Source organism: Stegodyphus dumicola, chromosome 5 (genome assembly GCF_044657685.1).
Source record: "Stegodyphus dumicola isolate Sdum_Otavi_A_Nest chromosome 5, ASM4465768v1".
Taxonomy (NCBI): domain Eukaryota; kingdom Metazoa; phylum Arthropoda; class Arachnida; order Araneae; family Eresidae; genus Stegodyphus; species Stegodyphus dumicola.
In genome coordinates this window covers 52,291,549-52,309,530 of record NC_140772.1, presented here as the reverse complement: position 1 = coordinate 52,309,530, position 17,982 = coordinate 52,291,549, and the positions used below count along the sequence as shown (strand labels likewise).

Below are 17,982 nucleotides of genomic sequence, written 5' to 3'. Positions count from 1 at the left end.
ATGGCTGACGAAGACGAAACCGAAATTAAAGCAACAACTGCATCTGTCGCCAAGGTAAGCGTTAAAGTTCCTCCTTTTTGGAAGCCAGATCCTAAAATATGGTTTATTCAACTAGAAGCACAATTTAGAAATGCAAAAATTAGTGCAGATCAATCAAAATATGATTATGTTATAAGTTCTATTGAACCCGATATTTTGTCACAGGTATCTGATATTCTGCTAAGTCCACCACAAGATAATAAATATGAGGCAATTAAAAATAGACTAATTTCATTATATGCTGATTCAGAGACTCAAAAAAACCCAAAAATTACTGAGTGAGTTAGAACTGGGTGACAAAAAGCCATCTCAATTGCTATGTGAGATGCGTAATTTGGCGGGCGATAAAGTAATAGATACTTTCCTAAAAACATTGTGGCTACAACGTTTACCCGTTAATATGCGTAGCATTATATCCGTTAGTAGTGAAGATTTGTCAAAAGTGGCTACAATGGCCGATAAGATTTGGGAATTAAACCCTGTTACTCCCCAAATAGCTGCTGCATCATCCATAACGGTAAAAACGGAAGTGATTAAAAGTTTACAAAAACAGGTTAGTGAACTTAGCTTACAAGTTTCTGCTTTAAACAAGCAACGCCACAGTTGTCCCTGAGTCGCAGCTGAGTCATCTTTTCATCAGCGACAAAGAATCGGCTACCCAATTTTTAATAGATACTGGGGCAGAAATTTCTGTCATTCCTCCCTTGCCTGCAGATAAAAAAAAATCTCAAAATTAGAACTCTTTGCTGCAAATGGTACGAAAATTAAAACATATGGCCAAAAATTACTCAAGCTTGATCTTGGACTCAGACGATTATTCACATGGCCTTTTGTAATTGCGGACGTAAACAAACTGATAATAGGCATGGATTTTCTTGCAAATTTTAACCTTTTGGTAGATTCTAAAAATCGCAAGTTGATTGATGGTACTACATTCTTAACAACCAATGGAACTCCTTGTTTTCAAAATAACAATAATAATATTCCGATTTTAAATGCCGTAAATGATCCATATAAACGTATCATTAATGACTTTCCGGATTTGTTAAAACTGAATATAGTTAATAATAAAGTTAAAAATCATAACATCGAACATTATATCGAAACCAGAGGTCCACCAGTTTTTGCTAAAGCCAGGAGACTATCAGCTGAGAAACTTAAAGCGGCTAAAAGGAGTTTGAATTTATGCTCCAAATGGGTTTATGCAGACCATCCAAAAGTAACTGGTCGAGCTCACTACATCTCGCTATGAAGAAATCAGGTGATTGGAGAGTGGAGTTTATCGAGCGTTAGACAACGTCACGATTCCGGATAGATACCCTCTCCCATTTTTAACAGATTGCAGTTCCATTTTAGCTGGAAAAAAAGTTTTCTCATCCATAGACCTCATTAGAGCGTACCAACAAATTCTAGTTCGCGAAGAAGATATACCGAAAACGGCCATTCTCACTCCATTTGGCTTATTCGAGTTCCCATTCATGACGTTCGGCCTACGAAATGCGGCCCAAACGTTCCAACGTTTCATGAACAGTGTGTTGAATGGACTAGAATTCGTGTTTTGCTATTTGGATGACATTCTAATAGCCTCTCCAGATGAAGAAACTCAACGAAAACATATACGAGCAGTCCTCGAGAGACTAAACGAATATGGCCTGTGTATTAATTCGGCAAAGTGTAAATTTGGTCAAACAAAACTTGCATTCCTGGGATACGAAGTGTCAGCTGAAGGACTTAAACCTCTCTCAACGAAAGTTGATGCCATCAAATATTTCCCAGAACCAAAGTCATTTACTAGTTTAAGACAATTTTTAGGTATGGTGAATTTTTATCACAGATTCATACCAAATTGTGCGAAATTGCAACAACCTTTAACAACATTGCTCAGTGGTATTAAAAAGAACTGCAGAAAAGAAATAACCTGGATGGCAGAAACAAGAAACGCCTTCCAGATCTTAAAAGATGCACTTATTCATGCCACAAACTGAACTCACCCATCCGAAAAGGCTCAAATATCGCTAACAACTGATGCTTCCGATACTGCCATTGGAGCCGTTTTACATCAGATTGTGAATAATGAAAAACAGCCTTTAAGTTTCTTTTCCCGAAATTTGACATCAGCACAACAAAAATATAGTGCCTACGATAGAGAACTCTTAGCCATCTATACAGCAGTAAAACATTTCAAATACATCTTAGAAGGGCGAACTTTTGCAATATACACGAATCACAAACCACTAACATTTGCCTTCCAACAAAATTTGGAAAAAGCTTCGCCACGACAAGCTAGACAACTGTCATATATTGGCCAGTTCTCAACCGATATCCGATTCATACAAGGGCATGAAAATACCGTTGCTGACGCTCTCTCTCGCATGGACACCATTCCTGTACCATCTGCAATAGACTTACAAACTATAGTAGACTGTCAAGAAGATGACGACTTGGAGACACTAAAAAACAACCCAAACTTAAAAATCCTACAGATCCCTTTACCAGACAGCAACAAGAAAATTTACTGTGATACTTCTACAAATTATAATCGACCATACATCCCTGAAAAGTTTCGGCAGAAAATATTTTCTTCAAAACTCCCATTCCAAGAAAGCGGAACTTGGGGAAACACCTGCATTCAAGAATACTGAAGAAAATTCAGATACTCATCATAAAACTAAGACTACTAGAATTGGCAGACATGTGAAGTTCCCCAGTCACTTTAAAGATTATCTTCCATAATCGCTGTCACTAGGAAGGGGGTGTGTAGTGTCGCTTCAGTTCCGTTAAGTTTCTAATTAAATTTAGTTAACGTGGAATGGCAACACCTTCTAGTCTCCGCGAAGAACGAAGTAAACAAACTTCGAGTTTTTGTCATGCGATGCTACGTGCATGTAAAATGTAAATAAATCTTATGAATAAGAATCTATAACATCGTAAGGAATAAAATATTGGTTCCATAGGAGTCAGAGAAGTGTTATTTTTCTATATTTGCACACCAGACACTTCAGTGTAATATTAAGGTTTATACAACTAGTATTATTGTTATCCCAAACCTCATAAAGGTTTTCAACAACATCTAAAGAATTAATTTATTGCTAATGGATGTATGGGGGTGATAAGATTTAGGTTGTTTGACATTTTCTTAGAAAGCTAAAATTCCCCAAAGTAAGAGCATCAGATTGATAAATTTCGACTTCTGTGTCATCTGTGTCCATGAGTTGGGCTCTTCTTGGTATGGTTGACCAATCGATTAGCATGGGAATAACAGGGAAAGGTTGGGTTTGTTTACAAAATAAAGTAATTTCTGAATGATCAATTCCAGGTTCAGTTTTAATTGACAAACATGGCTATCTAAAAGCAATGTGTGGCCACTGCCAGAAATAGATTACTTTTATTTCCCACCTCCAGTATTCAGTAAAGCCTAAGATATATAACTTTCAGATTTAATCTGAAAGGTTATTGAGTAACAAACTGAGCGGTTTAAAAGCTATAGACACGGGTCTTAAAAGTACTTTTTTTACTTTTTAATATGATTGATTTAAATAAAATGCTTTAAATCTCTAATCAGAAATATTAAATATTTTTGTTAAGTTGCACTAGTTGGACATACTAGCTTTTAAAAAAGTAATATAGCATATGAAAAAAGTATGGTAACCCCTAACACTAAATCATAAACTTTATGTGTTTTTAAATATTTTGTGATATTGCTATTGGATTTTTATGTGGCATGAGTACAAAAACCATGTTATTTGATAAATAAACATGCAAAAATTGATAAAACAACAACAAAAAAAGAGGGCCATGTATTAAGAAAATTAAACATAGATATGATGAAATGAGAAAAATTGAAAAAAATAATGTCAACACTTAATATTGTATCTAGAGTTCTAAAGATATGCTGCTTTTAAAAATTTATGATCACACTACTTTTAAAAATTTGTGATCTTGTTGAATCGTATGTGACTTGAGTGCTAAGAAAATTATACTTAATAATAAAGCTTCAAAGAGAAAAAAAGTGTTAGCAGGAGTGAGCCCAAGAGCAAATTATTAACCTACTGTACTCTGTGAGAGAAATGGGGGGAAAATAAGAAACCATTTAGTGCAACATTAAAATCTGAATACTTTTAGATTTTTATTCTTGTTTATTCTTTTTTTTTTTTTTTTTTTTTTTTTTTTACAAATCTAGTGAATTTTTTATTAAAAAACTTAGCAGTTTAAAAACTAGTAGTGGCAGCACTGTTTGAAATAAAACATTTTTATTTTCACTGCACCAGATTGTTGCTACTTGGCGATCAAGGAGCTTCTAACCTCCTTGTAGGCAAAATGTAAGATATTTATGTTTGAAAGTTAATAAACAAATTCAAACATATGAAAGCAATGTGTTACCATTACCTGGAATAAAACACTTCCATTTTACATGTGCCAGAATATTGCCATTCAGTAAAGTGTAAGACATTTAAGTTTCAAATTTAATATCTCTTATTGAGTAACAAATAGTTTCAAAGCAATAAGTGCAATTAAAAAAAAAGTGTGGTTATGATAACTGTTTTAGGCAGCTGGCCATGCAAGGAGCTAGTCCATGAAAAAAGTAAAACACTCACTTTTTTCAAGAAATCCTTCTGTAAATTTTTTATGCTGTTTTTCATTCCATGTACAGCAATCATTGCTCGTTATTGCTCATTGACCACGATCACAGTTCCTCCAGAACAGTTAAAACTTCAGTGTATACTCCAACGTATCAACAATAAAAAAGATTACCATTATGATTTATTGCAGCAAAATCAAATGTAACTAAATGGAAAAATAAATACTACTCAGAAAAATGGCCATTAAATTTCAAAAGTACAAATCCGCATATAAATATGTGTCTACTATACACTATCTTAGTTTTCCACACAAATACTTTTGGGTGTTATTGTGGATTGCCATATAAATATTTTCTGGCATGCCTTCATCAGCACTTTTTTTGCAGTTTTCCAATGGAGGTGTGGATAATCAGAAAGTACTAAATTGAGTATTAATAGTAATAACTTTTTTTATCTTGTATAGGAGCTTTCCTCATACCATATGTAATAATGATGGCATTTGTTGGTCTACCATTGTTTCTTATGGAGCTCTCATTTGGGCAATATGCTAGTGAAGGGCCAGTTACGATATGGAAAATATGTCCATTATTCCAAGGTGAGTGTCTGAAAAAGCATTATGGTTTTAAGTGTTTCTTAGTTCTGTAATTTCTGTAATACAATATTTTCAAGCTATCACAGTGGAAAATATTCTTACCACACTATAGCAGAATTCAAAATGAAGAATTATTCCAGTGGCATAGGTAGAATCTTTACCGATCAGAGAGTTCCTGAAATTATTGCCTGGAGCGATCTCTGAATTTACCTCCTCTCTTGATATACCAGAAAATAAATTTTTAAAAATATCACAATTACTTATAGGAAATTAACTCAAAATTGTTAATTCCAAGTTTTTAAAATTATATTATTATTATTATTTTTAAATAAGCATTTGTAGTCCTTAAATACTTCTTAAATGCGTTTTATTTAGAAAATTCTTCTCACAACTAGTAACACTTAAGCTACTGTGAGAAAGGTTTGTGGTAGTATTACAATATTTGGAACTTTGTTCTGAAGATTTTATGTATTTCTAAACAAACTGAAAAAATTCACAAGGACATGGACATAGGACTCCCTTCCACATTTCTGTCTTGTACGCTGGCAATAATGAAAAATAAAACTCTGAAATATTCTCCTAATGAGAAATTCTTCCTTCTTAATGTCACCATGATCGTAATTTAGTTGATAATTGCTATTTTTAATGAGAAGTTTTATGGAATAAAAAAAGTGTAACAAGAGTTATGTTAAGATACAATAACATGCCGAAAAAATACTAATTTAGAATTCAAACAACAAAAATCGGGGTTATATTTTCAAATTTGAAATCAGCGTTAGTTTTGAAAATATAACGCTGGTTTTTGTTGTGTGACTTCTAAATTAATAAGAGTTATGTTGCTGTTTTGAAAGGGATATACCTGGTGATTTCTTTACTTTATACAGCAAAAACTATTTTTTGTATCAGTTTAATTTCTTTTCGGAATTCAGAATTTCGTTATTCTTTACCTGCCTTGGAAATCAACCTGACTAACCCTTATAAAATAATGTTTTACGGAAAAAATGCTGCCCCGAAAAATGGGTCCATGGCAGACCTCTCCTATGCCCCGTCTAGCTACACCACTGACTCTTCTGGCTGCTTTATGTCAAATATAGGATGATCATTGGATAAGTTGTGGTGGACAACAGTGGACATACATTGCTAAATGCTGTAAAGTGCATTTTAATAGTAGCTAAATAAAATAATAATATTGTAAGGGGGTTCAAATAAGGACTGGAGTGATGCTTTTACAAGCCCATTGCCTATGTACAGCATTGTGTGTTTTTGGTTGAGTATGGCCACTACCCAGGGTTAGCTACCGTGCAGATTAGAACTTACTGAGTTGTGTCTTGCAAGCATGGTTAGCAAACAACAGATGACTCGGAGCATGCAATCAGATTTCTCATTTGAGAAAATGTAAACAGCCATTTGAAATTTGGCAAAGGTCCAAGCACAGTATAGGGAAGAGTTTCCTTCTAGAACCCATGTGTTTGAGTAGTGTAAGTGCTTCAGTGAGGGACAGGAGCATGTGTAGATAATCCATTATTTGGTAAGCATTGATCATCTGAATGCAGCTATTTGAGAGAATAGGGATATCACAATAAAAGAATCAAAGAACTTGTGTTGATGCATTCATTCGATAATTGTGCAGAAACTATTGTGTAAAGTCTTTCGCACTATGGCAAATTGTATGCTGAGTGGATTCCATACATAGTATGTTGTCAGACGAGTACAAAGTGATGTGCATGCAAATTACCATTTCTCTCCAATGGCAGTGTGAAGATGAAGGTCCATTTTGGAAGTTCATAGTGACCATCAATGAAACATGGGTCCACTGCTTCAAGCCCCAAGTCCTATGCTTAAATCTCACTTGGAAAGCATGCAGTTTTTGGATAATGATTGCATCACCATCAGTGTTCAAGAGTGGATTCAAAACCAACTGAAAATCCTCTCTGAAAAAGGCATGAAAATGCTTCCAGAATGTCAGTATTATCAACTTCGGAGAGCAGGTTCGCAGTAAATGTTTTGATGTCCCATTCATATTTGAACTAGCTTGTATATGTACAGTCAATCCTTTATTAATCAATAATCTCTTTTTTAATGAACACATTCCTTTCACAAACTGATCCTGAATCCTTGGACTATGAAAGTAGGAGAATAATATGCTCTAATTTAACCACTTAACCCCTTGGGTAGATTTATTTGAAAAAATTCTTGTGTTTGGTATGGATTTAATTTGCTGATGTGCACAAGGCAGTAGATTTTGTATGAGAATTCATTTATTTTAGTGATATGATGTGCATAATGATTAGCATTGTAAATCAAATCTAAGTTCATAAAAGAAACAAAATGAAAATGAAATGAAAGTAATCTTCCAATACATCTAAAGTCTTAGGATTATCACTTAGTCTATGCAGACACATAGAACTGAAACCCAGGTATTGCACAATATCATTTTACATCAGCAAGATTTTCCTTCCAAATCTATTCCCTTGGCAGTTCTTTCCTAGAACATTCACTATAACTACTCGATAAGCATCTGGTATGTCTTTTGAAATCTTGGAAATATTTCATTATCATCATAATTTTCTAATTCACTATTGTCTTCAAAACTTTCATCTTGTAATTCACTATAGTCATCATTATCATATTTCTCAAAGTCTTCCCTTTCATTAAGACTTTCATTACCACTTTTGTAAAATATATTACTTATTCCTGACATTTTGGAGCAGTCTGTCTCAAACAAGGTTCACTAAAGCACTGGAAGAAATGTCCTCTTATAACTGTTACAAATCACTTTTACTATGAACAAGAATGTACACGTTTTAATTTTTATCTTAGTTTGAGTGACAAATTAGATTTCATAACTTTGGCAGAACAAGTGCATGACGAAACTCATTCTTCAAATGTACCCAAGGGTTAACAATTTTGCTCATACATCATACAGGAAACCATTTTTTTGTGCAACCTGAATGTGGTATGTGCATCTCATTTCATTCTGAAGTTTTAAAGATGAATAATATAACATACTCTGTTTTCATCTATAATAGTGAAATTCTAAAAAGCATTTCTGTATGTAATTTCTAATGTTTATTAGTGTTACCAAAAATTTCTTGTTGCTCAAATTGCAATTAATTTATTTCATTTTAGGTCTTGGATATGCCATGTTTTTGATGTCTAGTCTAGTTGGCATATATTACAATATGATTTTAGCATGGGCTCTTTTTTATCTGCTATCTTCATTTACTAGTCATTTGCCATGGAGTTCTTGTGATAACTGGTGGAATACAGAAGGTAAGTCTTGATCATTTTGTATTGTTCTGTTCTTGTTATACAATTAATTTCCTTTGCAGGGAAAGACAAACATAAAAAATATATTTTGTAGGCAAGGGCAAATTTAAGCCAGTTGGACGTCTGTGCCAGTAAAATTTTTGGAGCCCCTAAGAAAGTATTTGCATACCTATTTTCTTAAAAGGCAGTTAGTGCAGAAATTCAATAAATAATTAAATATGTATAATTACTTCATAATTTGAATATTTTAATAAAAATTTTGATTTAGTATTTTCATTTCTAAATTATTTTCTGCATATCAAGACTAAAATACATAAAAATTAAACTTATTGCAAGAAATGAAATTTTTTACTGGAGAGAACATTAAAACATAAAACTGGTAAAATACTTTATGGAGTATTTTAAAGTAATTGATTATTAAATTTATCGACTATCAAGTAGCAGGTTTAATAAATTTTTTCCTTACATTCTTTCTGGCAAATCCGTCAATTATTTTTAACGTACAGCATTTCTTGGGCCATATATGTTAGAGCTTTACAATTTAATTTTTCTTCTGACATCATATTTCTTAAACAGTTTTTAATACAAAGACAGAATTATTTTAAGACAAAGAATGATTTCTCTCTAGAAGCACTGGAAATTGGAACTGTCAAAAAAATTATTTAAAAAATTTCTACATTAGAAAAAGTTGATATTTCTGGTTGAACATGATATATATGTCAGAAATAAATTTGTCTTCAACTTCCTTTTAAAAATAATAAAATCTGTTTTGCGTCATCAGTATAAGTTTTCTCTCTACGAAGTTTAATATCTATCCTTAATTTTGCTAAAGCGGACAAAACCTGTTATTCCAAATATAATGCTGTATATTCTTTGATCAGAATAAATCTTAGAAACCTTTGTTTAACATCACTGTGGCTGTATGTACCTTATATCAATATCAGTTGATCAGTGTGTGAAATATTAGGTCAAGTATAAGGTTATAATAAGTTTCTGATTAGAGTTCTTTTGCTGTATATGTTGTTAAATATTTGTTAAAGATGATGATGAATTCTTACAAATATCATATGACAAACAACTTAGATTCCTTTGTTCTTGATTTCCACATTTTTTAAAATGCAGTTTCAAAAAACTGTCATATTCATTTAACTATTCCAAGCAAGTGAAAGTTTTCTTTCTTGCTTTAGTTCTAATTTTCATCATGACCTCTAAATGCCAGCCCTAATCGACTTAATTACATGTTAGTTGATGTAATTCTTATCAACACATTTTTCCAGTAATTTTTTTATGTTATGATAAATCATAATCTGTTCTGTTTAAAGCCATGTTATAAGCTCAGGAAAATATAGATTTGTTCAAAATCAGTTGCTGACATAGTATTTGAAAGAACATATGCAGATTTTTCTTCTCTACTTGAAAACTGTAGAATAAAACGTTAATGAATGAAATGTGAATATGTTGCTTTTACTTTAATTGATGATTATCACTTCAGATTCGTCTGTGACATCAAGTAGACCTGAGCTAAGAATTGTTATATTGAGCTGTATTTTGCCATAAGGAGCTAATACCATAATGGGAAAAAAAGATTTCAAATTGAAAAAAACTGAGAAAATACTTTTTAAAATTTTATATCCTTGCACTTCTTGTTTATTTCAAGTATTGATTTTCCACACAAATATTGAGTGGACATGGATATTGAATAGCAACAATTATTTTTGTGAGCCAGTGGTAGCATAAATTAATATTTATAGTGCTTTCCTGTTATGTTAATGCTTTGATTCTGTGCTGCATGATGTGATGTGATTTAGTGTAGAAATAAAATATATAAAAAACTAAAATATTTCCACTTATGTAACTAAAATTTTTCAACACAGTAGTAGAACCGTGGATAAGATGATCTAAATGCAGCAAAAACAATGCACCGTTGTTATAACAGTAAGTGCACTAGTAGTGTATTTGCACTAGCAGATATTAACAAGCTTGAAATAATGCAATTTGACATAAAAATTGCTTTTCTTTATAAAGACATAAAATAAGATATTTACACGAAAGTTTCTGAAGGCTTTAATTATTGAAAATAAAATATTAAAATTTCAGAAGTCTCTTTATAGACTTAAAACAAGATCCTTTCAATAGAAATAAATGCTTCACAAAATTTCTAAGTAGAAAAGGTTTCATTCAAATGTAATAGATGCGCATTTAAAAAAAATGATTCCTCATTGGTTTTAGCAATTTTTTATGATGATGGTATCTTGACTGGAAGAGACAGAGAACAAATGAAGAAAGAAGAAATGTGAAATGAATTTGAGGTAAAAGTAGATGAATATCCAAGTAATTTTTGGGAGTGGAACACTATTTTTGGGGAATAGAAGTGGAAAGAAATGAAGAAGGAATTCTTCAGAAATATGGAATGTCTGACTGTAAATAAACAGATACTCCAATAGGACTAGATTCAATAATTTGGGGAAAAAAAAAAAAAAAAAAAAAAAAAGAAAGAAAGAAAGAAAGAAAGAAAAGAGGAAGAAGAAAAAGAAGAATAAGTTAATTTTCCATATAGAGAAACAATATATAACTTTTTATATCTGTGTAACAGAATGCCTAGATTATACTGTTGCTGTTACTCTAGAGCAGTAGTTCTCAGCCATTTTTGCCTGATGCAACCCTTTTCACCATTGCTAGGAGATTACTCCCTTCTTCCTTTCTAAAATTTAGAAATATATATACATTTATTTAAATTATTTTTAAAATAAATTAGGCAATAAAAATAAAAGTGTAGAAAATATTGGTTAAATACCAACACTTGAATGAAAATAGTTTTTTATATTCAAAAAAACGTAAACTAAATACTAAACAACTAGATAAAAGGCTGATTGCATTCCCCTCCTGCTGAAACTATGAAATTCCCTCTCTCCCTATTGGTTTAGAACCCCTGGTTTAAAAAAAAAAAAAAAAAAAAAAAAAAAAAAAAAAACTCAAAGAAGTGCTGATATGGGATTTTATATATGTATATATGTGATTTTATATGAAGGAAGTTCTGTGCGTTGGAGTATGAGAAAACACAATAGTTGCTTTGTTGACTATAGAAGCTGATCACATAGCAGTAGCAGACTGTGTTACAGAACTTTAATGTTTAAAAGCTTTTTTTGGAAGAAATAACTGTTGTATGAATGTAAATATTGAGAATCAAAGAGCAGTTAAATTGATTAAGAATGGTAATTTTAATAGGAAAAGTAAACACATTGAAGTAAAGCATTATTTTTTGTCAAAAAAAGTTATGGAAGGTAATATAAATTTAGTTTTTGTTCGTTCTGACAATAACATAGCAGATGTATTTACATAACCATTAGATGAATTTAAGTTTAATAAATTTAAGAATTATTTAGTGTATTTGAAACTATGGTAAATTAAGTAAAAAATGTTTTGGGGAGAAGGTGAAAAATAAAATTGGTAATAAAGGTAAATTTGATTTTTTGAGTTTTTAATATATGAAATAAAAATTAGGAAAGGTGTTGAGGGTTAGTTTCCATTTCAGTAATTATTCATACACATTGTAAGTGGCAACAGTTATTTTTTTGAAGTGAATGGCAACAGAGATTAATGTTTCTAGTAGGTTTCGGCTATGTATGTGTTTTGATTTTGTGTTATATGTTATTTAGTGTAGAAATAAAAAATATGAAACTAAAATGTTTCAACATTTATGACATTAAGGTAATTGAGACATTTACAAAAAAGGCCTAATATTTATTTGTTTTATTAACTCTCGTGCAGATGCACTGCGCCCACTGGATCTGCAAGATTAAACAAACCTTTCTCAAAGCATGACTATTTCAGACAAGTTTTTTAGGTTCAGTGTAGTTATGTCCTAGGTCGACCTCTTCGAAATTTTTTTTGCTTTGATTCGGAGTCTTGATTTTGATCAGATCATGTCTTTTAAACCCAGTGCGCCTATTCGTATTACTATTACATAGTTGATTTGTGATAGTATATAGAAAGTGCCGAACATGTCATGTAATTTATTTTACAATGAACACATGTTGCAAAAGTTATTAGATGTATCAACTGGTGAAGAATGTATTGAAGTAAATGAGGAGGGGTGTGATTATGAATTTTTAGTTCACATGATACTGATTCAAACATAATATTGATTCTGAAAATGAGAGTGAGAATGACATAAATTATTTTATTGGAAATAATATTGTAAACAAAGAAAAAGAAAAAAATGCTATGTTTGCCCAGCGAAAAAGCATGGAAAAATGAAAACGTGCTTTGTCAAATGTGAAAAATATTTGTATTTGGAACACACTTTCTTCAGTGTGGTGCTAACATTTGTTATTGTATTTTTCCTCTGTGTCTATAGTGCTAAATCTACTAAACTGTTAATCAAAACCTTTTCATTATCAATAAACCTCTTTGCCACTTTCTTCACTATTGTTAGCAATATTTCAGCATTTAAAAGCCATGCTCCAGAGTTAGTTATTCATTAATTGATTGATGATCCGGGGATTGTCATAGCAATGGAAAACTTCTGTTATTCAAAATCATGGCTGTCATCATCAACATAAAATATGGCAGCTGGCTGTAAATTATCCAAAGCATTTTTAAAAATATCGGCAGACATGTTTTCCTGTAACCCTGCATAGCAAATTTTATGTTAAAATATTTCAAAAACTTGTAAATTGTCTTGCTATTGCTCTGAAAATTTAGCACCAATTTAGAACCAAGTTATTAACCAAGTTATTTTATATCTGCATTTCACTCTGAACTTTCCATTAGCTGAATAATGGATGTAGAATTTGGGGGAAAGGAGAATAAGTTGGAGATATTATTTTTTACTGAATCTTTAAGTGAAGTATGAGCCAAACAGTTATCTATAACCAGGACATATTTTGTATTGATTCAGTAAACCAACTGATTTTAAATATTGCTGAGCCTCATGTATAAACTGATCTTCAAATCAATCATTTTAAATGATCAAAAGGTTGTGTACTTTTTCTGAATATGAAAAATTTACATTTATGCTTTCTTGTAGCAATTGCCAGAATCATTAGTCTCACTTTGAAATCTTTGACACTGTTTAGGGCTTTTCTGCAGAGGTCATCAATGTATTTGGGGGCTAGTGGTATAGATGAGGTTTTACCAAAGAGAACTATGTATGACAAAAAACTATAATTTTCGCCAAGATGACCCCACATGAATGGTCATAGCGGTCATCTTGGAGAAAACAAATTTAGTGCTCATGTTTATGTTTTTTAAAGTACAGTCATTTTCAGAAATGGTCATTTTAGAGACATGACTTATTCTGCAACATTCATACATATATTATTCCATGCATGGCAAGTGGCTAGAAGTTTTTCTGTTTTAATATAGATGGTGCTGTTCAAGGTGAAAAATGTGACAGTTCTTAATAAATACAATATGTTGTTCTTAATCACATAAATTTTGAATTCTCTCTCTTCCCCCCCCCTTTTTTTAACAAAGTCCGTTCAGAGCTTCAACAAAAGTATCACTTCCACTTTTATGAATTTTAACCAAAATCTAATATATGGTTACCATTCTTAAATACTAATATTGAAAAGTTTTGGATTATATTTTAATACAGTTTTCTATTAAAATCTGCTGTAGGCTTCAAGTAAAGTATTGCTTCCAGTTGTCTATTAACCCTTTAACTGTCAAGTTATTTTGATGATTTGGCTACACAAATTGTCAAATTTTTCCCGAGATACAGTCGGGTATGACAAAAAGATGAAGCCGAAATAAACGTCTCCCGATATATATTCGGGTATAACAATACGATGCACTCAAAAACAAATTACCCCGAGTAATACTCAGGCGTGACATTTTCGAACACCAGTGCTGTACCCGAGATTATCTCGGGCATGACAGTTAAAAAGTTTAAGACAGTTATGGATTTCTGGTAAAGTACTACTTCTGGTTGTCCATTTTTACCCCAAATCTAATTAATTCTTTATGCAGATGTAGAAAGCTTAAATACTGAAAACAAAAATTTTTGAATGTTTCATATAGGTGTTATCATAGATGGAAAAATTGTCACACACAGACATAGAAAAATCATTCTAAAAACATAAAAAATATGTTGTGAGACCCTAATTTATGCTTACTCACTGAAAACTCACTATCGAATTTTTGGAAAACAGTACCTCCATTACCTGTGTATATAAGTTAACAGGAGGTAGAAAAAGATTCACTGTGGTCTGGAAGTCCGGATATTTTAGATTGTGTACTGTGTATGTTTTTCTGGTGTTTTTAATATCTGTTAAAAATTTATATAATTTGATCAAGTGAGACATAAAGCTTTTAAATTGATATATTTGATCATTTTATGTATGAAATATAGCAATAGATTTTATTAAATATTTTCCTTTATTTTGTAGCTTGTAGAAAGTTTGACACCAGGAACTGCACAGCTCATAATGGCACCGTATTATCTAATGGAACATGTGTTTTGCAAAGTGAAGTAGATCCAGCACAATGGGATGAATATGTTAAACATAACACCAAGATGGCCAGCGATGAATATTTTCAGTAAGAATGTTTCCTCTGCTATTTTTAAGGCCCAATCCCCACCTGTACGTAAGTATATATGGGGTGCCTTGTAAATTTTAAAATTACGTGAAGATAGTGCTTTTTATTTTATTCTTTGAATTGTAACTATTTATTGCTCAAGTTTATTTTTAAGTTGGGGATGTTTTTTGGCACAGATATAATTTTTTTGTGAATATCATAATAACTTATTTATTTTCCCAGGAAAATAATTTATTTTCATATTCTTTTGTTTATTGGGAATCAGAATATTTCCTCTTTTTGTCAATGATCTTCCATCTGGAATTGCTTTGGGATAGTCTTCATTTTAATAACTTTCTGAAGTAAAGTGATGCTTTACTACTATTTTGTTGAGTGGTTCCCCCCCTGTATTATGTGTTTGTTTTTACCTTTTATTCAGTTAATCAGTCATAAGAATGTGTGTTAAGTACCTATCAAATCAGTATGTATTTTACTTCTCCATGTTCTACTTTTGAGATTTATTTTGATATCATTGAACATTTACCTAGTTCATCTTGCAGAGGAGAATAAATTTGAGTTGCAACTTACTGAACATAAATTTTGTCTTAAGCTTCTAACCAGTGGTAAAAATGTATAATATTCTTTCTAATTATAGTGAAAGGGAGGTACTGAAATTTTGTTTTTGTAGGGATTTTCAAACGTGAATAATTATGTAAATATAGATGAGATTTTATTAATAGAATAGTTTAGGGTTTAATTTATTTCTGTTAATTGAACATATTGGTTTAAAAATAAGTAAATCTGTTTTGATAATTATTGAAGCTACATGCAACTAATCTTACGCTTAAATTAAAACAAGCTGGAAGTCTGCATTTTGCAAATAAATTTGGCTTACATTTTATGATTTAATTTTGAACTAAAACTATTGTATAATAAGCATATTTGATATTTTCATAATTGTAAACATGTGATATTATATCAACTTTTAAAATAAACAAATGAGCATTTTTTAATATCTGAAATAAAAGGAATATACTAAAACATATAACTTTATTTTGTGATGTAAGTGATAAATAAATAGTGAATATGACAGTTCGAGGCAAATATAATGTTCTCAATCATGTAACTATTTTAAATACCAAATTCGAGAAATTTTGAATATGAAATTATTCATATTATGAAAAGTGCTTTAGGTTTTGCCTTCACATTTTTCAAAGACGGGCTTATTGTGCAATATACATTTCTCTCTTAAATTTCTTAGAAACAGATAATATATAATTTTGGAAAAAAGATGGTATTGCATTATCTGCCCAACCATACTGGAAAGTCGCTAATGGTTAGCGACTAATTTTTTGGCAACCTAACACATGAAAAATGATAGCCATTTAAAAAAATGGCTGAATGCTGAAAATTATTTAAAAGTCAAATGAATTAACACAATTACAAATCCAAAAAACTTGCATAATGAAACTGTAAACATTATATAAACACCCATAATGAAATGCTTAAGGTTTCATAAAACAGTAATAAATTAACTAAATTAAAATACAGCAAACACCCATAATAAAGCACTTAATTTTCGATTTTTCACTGTCTTTTATACATGTGCACAGCAGTCTGTTTTAATTTGAAAATCATCACAGAATTTTAGCATTGCAGAGTAAAATGGCACTGCTTTCCATGCACGCACTGACCTGATTTAACAAAAAATAATAATAATCATAATAACAATCAGAGATTTGCACTTATTTGGGGAAAACTGTTGTCACAACCATTTAAGAACATTTCTTAAACTATTTCAGAGCTGCAAGATTTCTGTAATAAGTAACATCGGAGATAAATAAAACCTAGTCAAGCATTGTTTTATTTCTTAATGGTGGATTTTAATAATAATGGAAAGCAGTCTGCACAATATTTACATTTTAGCATCCAGTGCTCAGCTGTCTCCTTTAACCCCTTAACTGCAGCGGGCGTATATATACGCCTTGCTCAGCCGATGCGTTAACTGCCCCAGATGCGCAGCTGATGCGTTAACTTTGCGAATAATTTTAGGTGTAGCAGCGCAAAGCAAATGATAGCAGTTTGGAAGGACGTATATATACGCCTGGGGCAGTTAACGCATCGGCTGAGCAAGGCGTATATATACGCCCGCGGCAGTTAAGGGGTTAAAATAGTCTTTTTGCTTTCCTTTCAGACACTTTCTCCAAATAAACTTCCCAAAATAATTCAGACAATTTGATCTTTTGTTAAATGCAATTTCATGGGCTGCACATTTCTCCACTGTACTGTTACGGTACCCGCTCCTTAGTAAACTCATTGCATTACTCAGTCGCTTATTATATTCAAGTTTCTAGGAACCAAAACAAATACGTAATAGAAAGACTGCTGCTTATTAAACTCATCTTCGCTGCTTATTAAACCCAGGTTGATAAAAGATTGGTTCTTCAGTACCAGAATATCCTACTTAATGCATATTAAAACTTTTCATGGTTATCCAACATATCCATTTTCATAGTCTATTCAGCATTAGTGACCCTTCCTGCAAATACAACTTCTAACATTTAGCCTTTAGGCAGGGTTTGTGTGGTCCTGAAAAGTACTTAAACGTCCTTGGGTATTTTGGAAGCTATTTTTGATTCTTAAAAATCCTTAATTTCAGCCAAAATTGACAAAAAGTCCTTATTTTACTCATATTTCTGTCTGTGTTTTTATGACTGCCGTTTTGATGTGAATTAACATTTTGGAGAAATATGTTTTGGCAATGCATTGACAAATATGTATTTAATGGGTTAATATTTGAGTTTTTTACTTCTTAATGTAAATGGTGGATACTTTAGTTTAGACACAAGGCCCTGCCTCAATTGAAACGTAAAACGCTTAGAAATTTTTTCTTTTTGTGTGTGAATGAAGAGTTCATAAAATATTACACCAAAAATAACTTTTCCCTTTAAAAAAAAAGAATTATTATTATTATTATTA

At 31.5% G+C, this 17,982-nt stretch overlaps 1 protein-coding gene across 4 annotated transcripts in view; it reads left to right on the top strand.

Annotated features, from left to right (window-relative positions):
• Positions 1-17,982, top strand: part of LOC118193475 (sodium-dependent proline transporter-like) — a 409,418-nt gene that overhangs the window by 358,955 nt on the left and 32,481 nt on the right. For all 4 annotated transcript variants that reach the window (XM_085816654.1, XM_085816655.1, XM_085816657.1 and 1 more), the window contains 3 exons: positions 5,083-5,214; positions 8,341-8,484; positions 14,874-15,024. In XM_085816654.1, the coding sequence (XP_085672780.1) occupies positions 5,083-5,214; positions 8,341-8,484; positions 14,874-15,024 (427 nt within the window). The remainder of the gene's footprint in view (positions 1-5,082; positions 5,215-8,340; positions 8,485-14,873; positions 15,025-17,982) is intronic.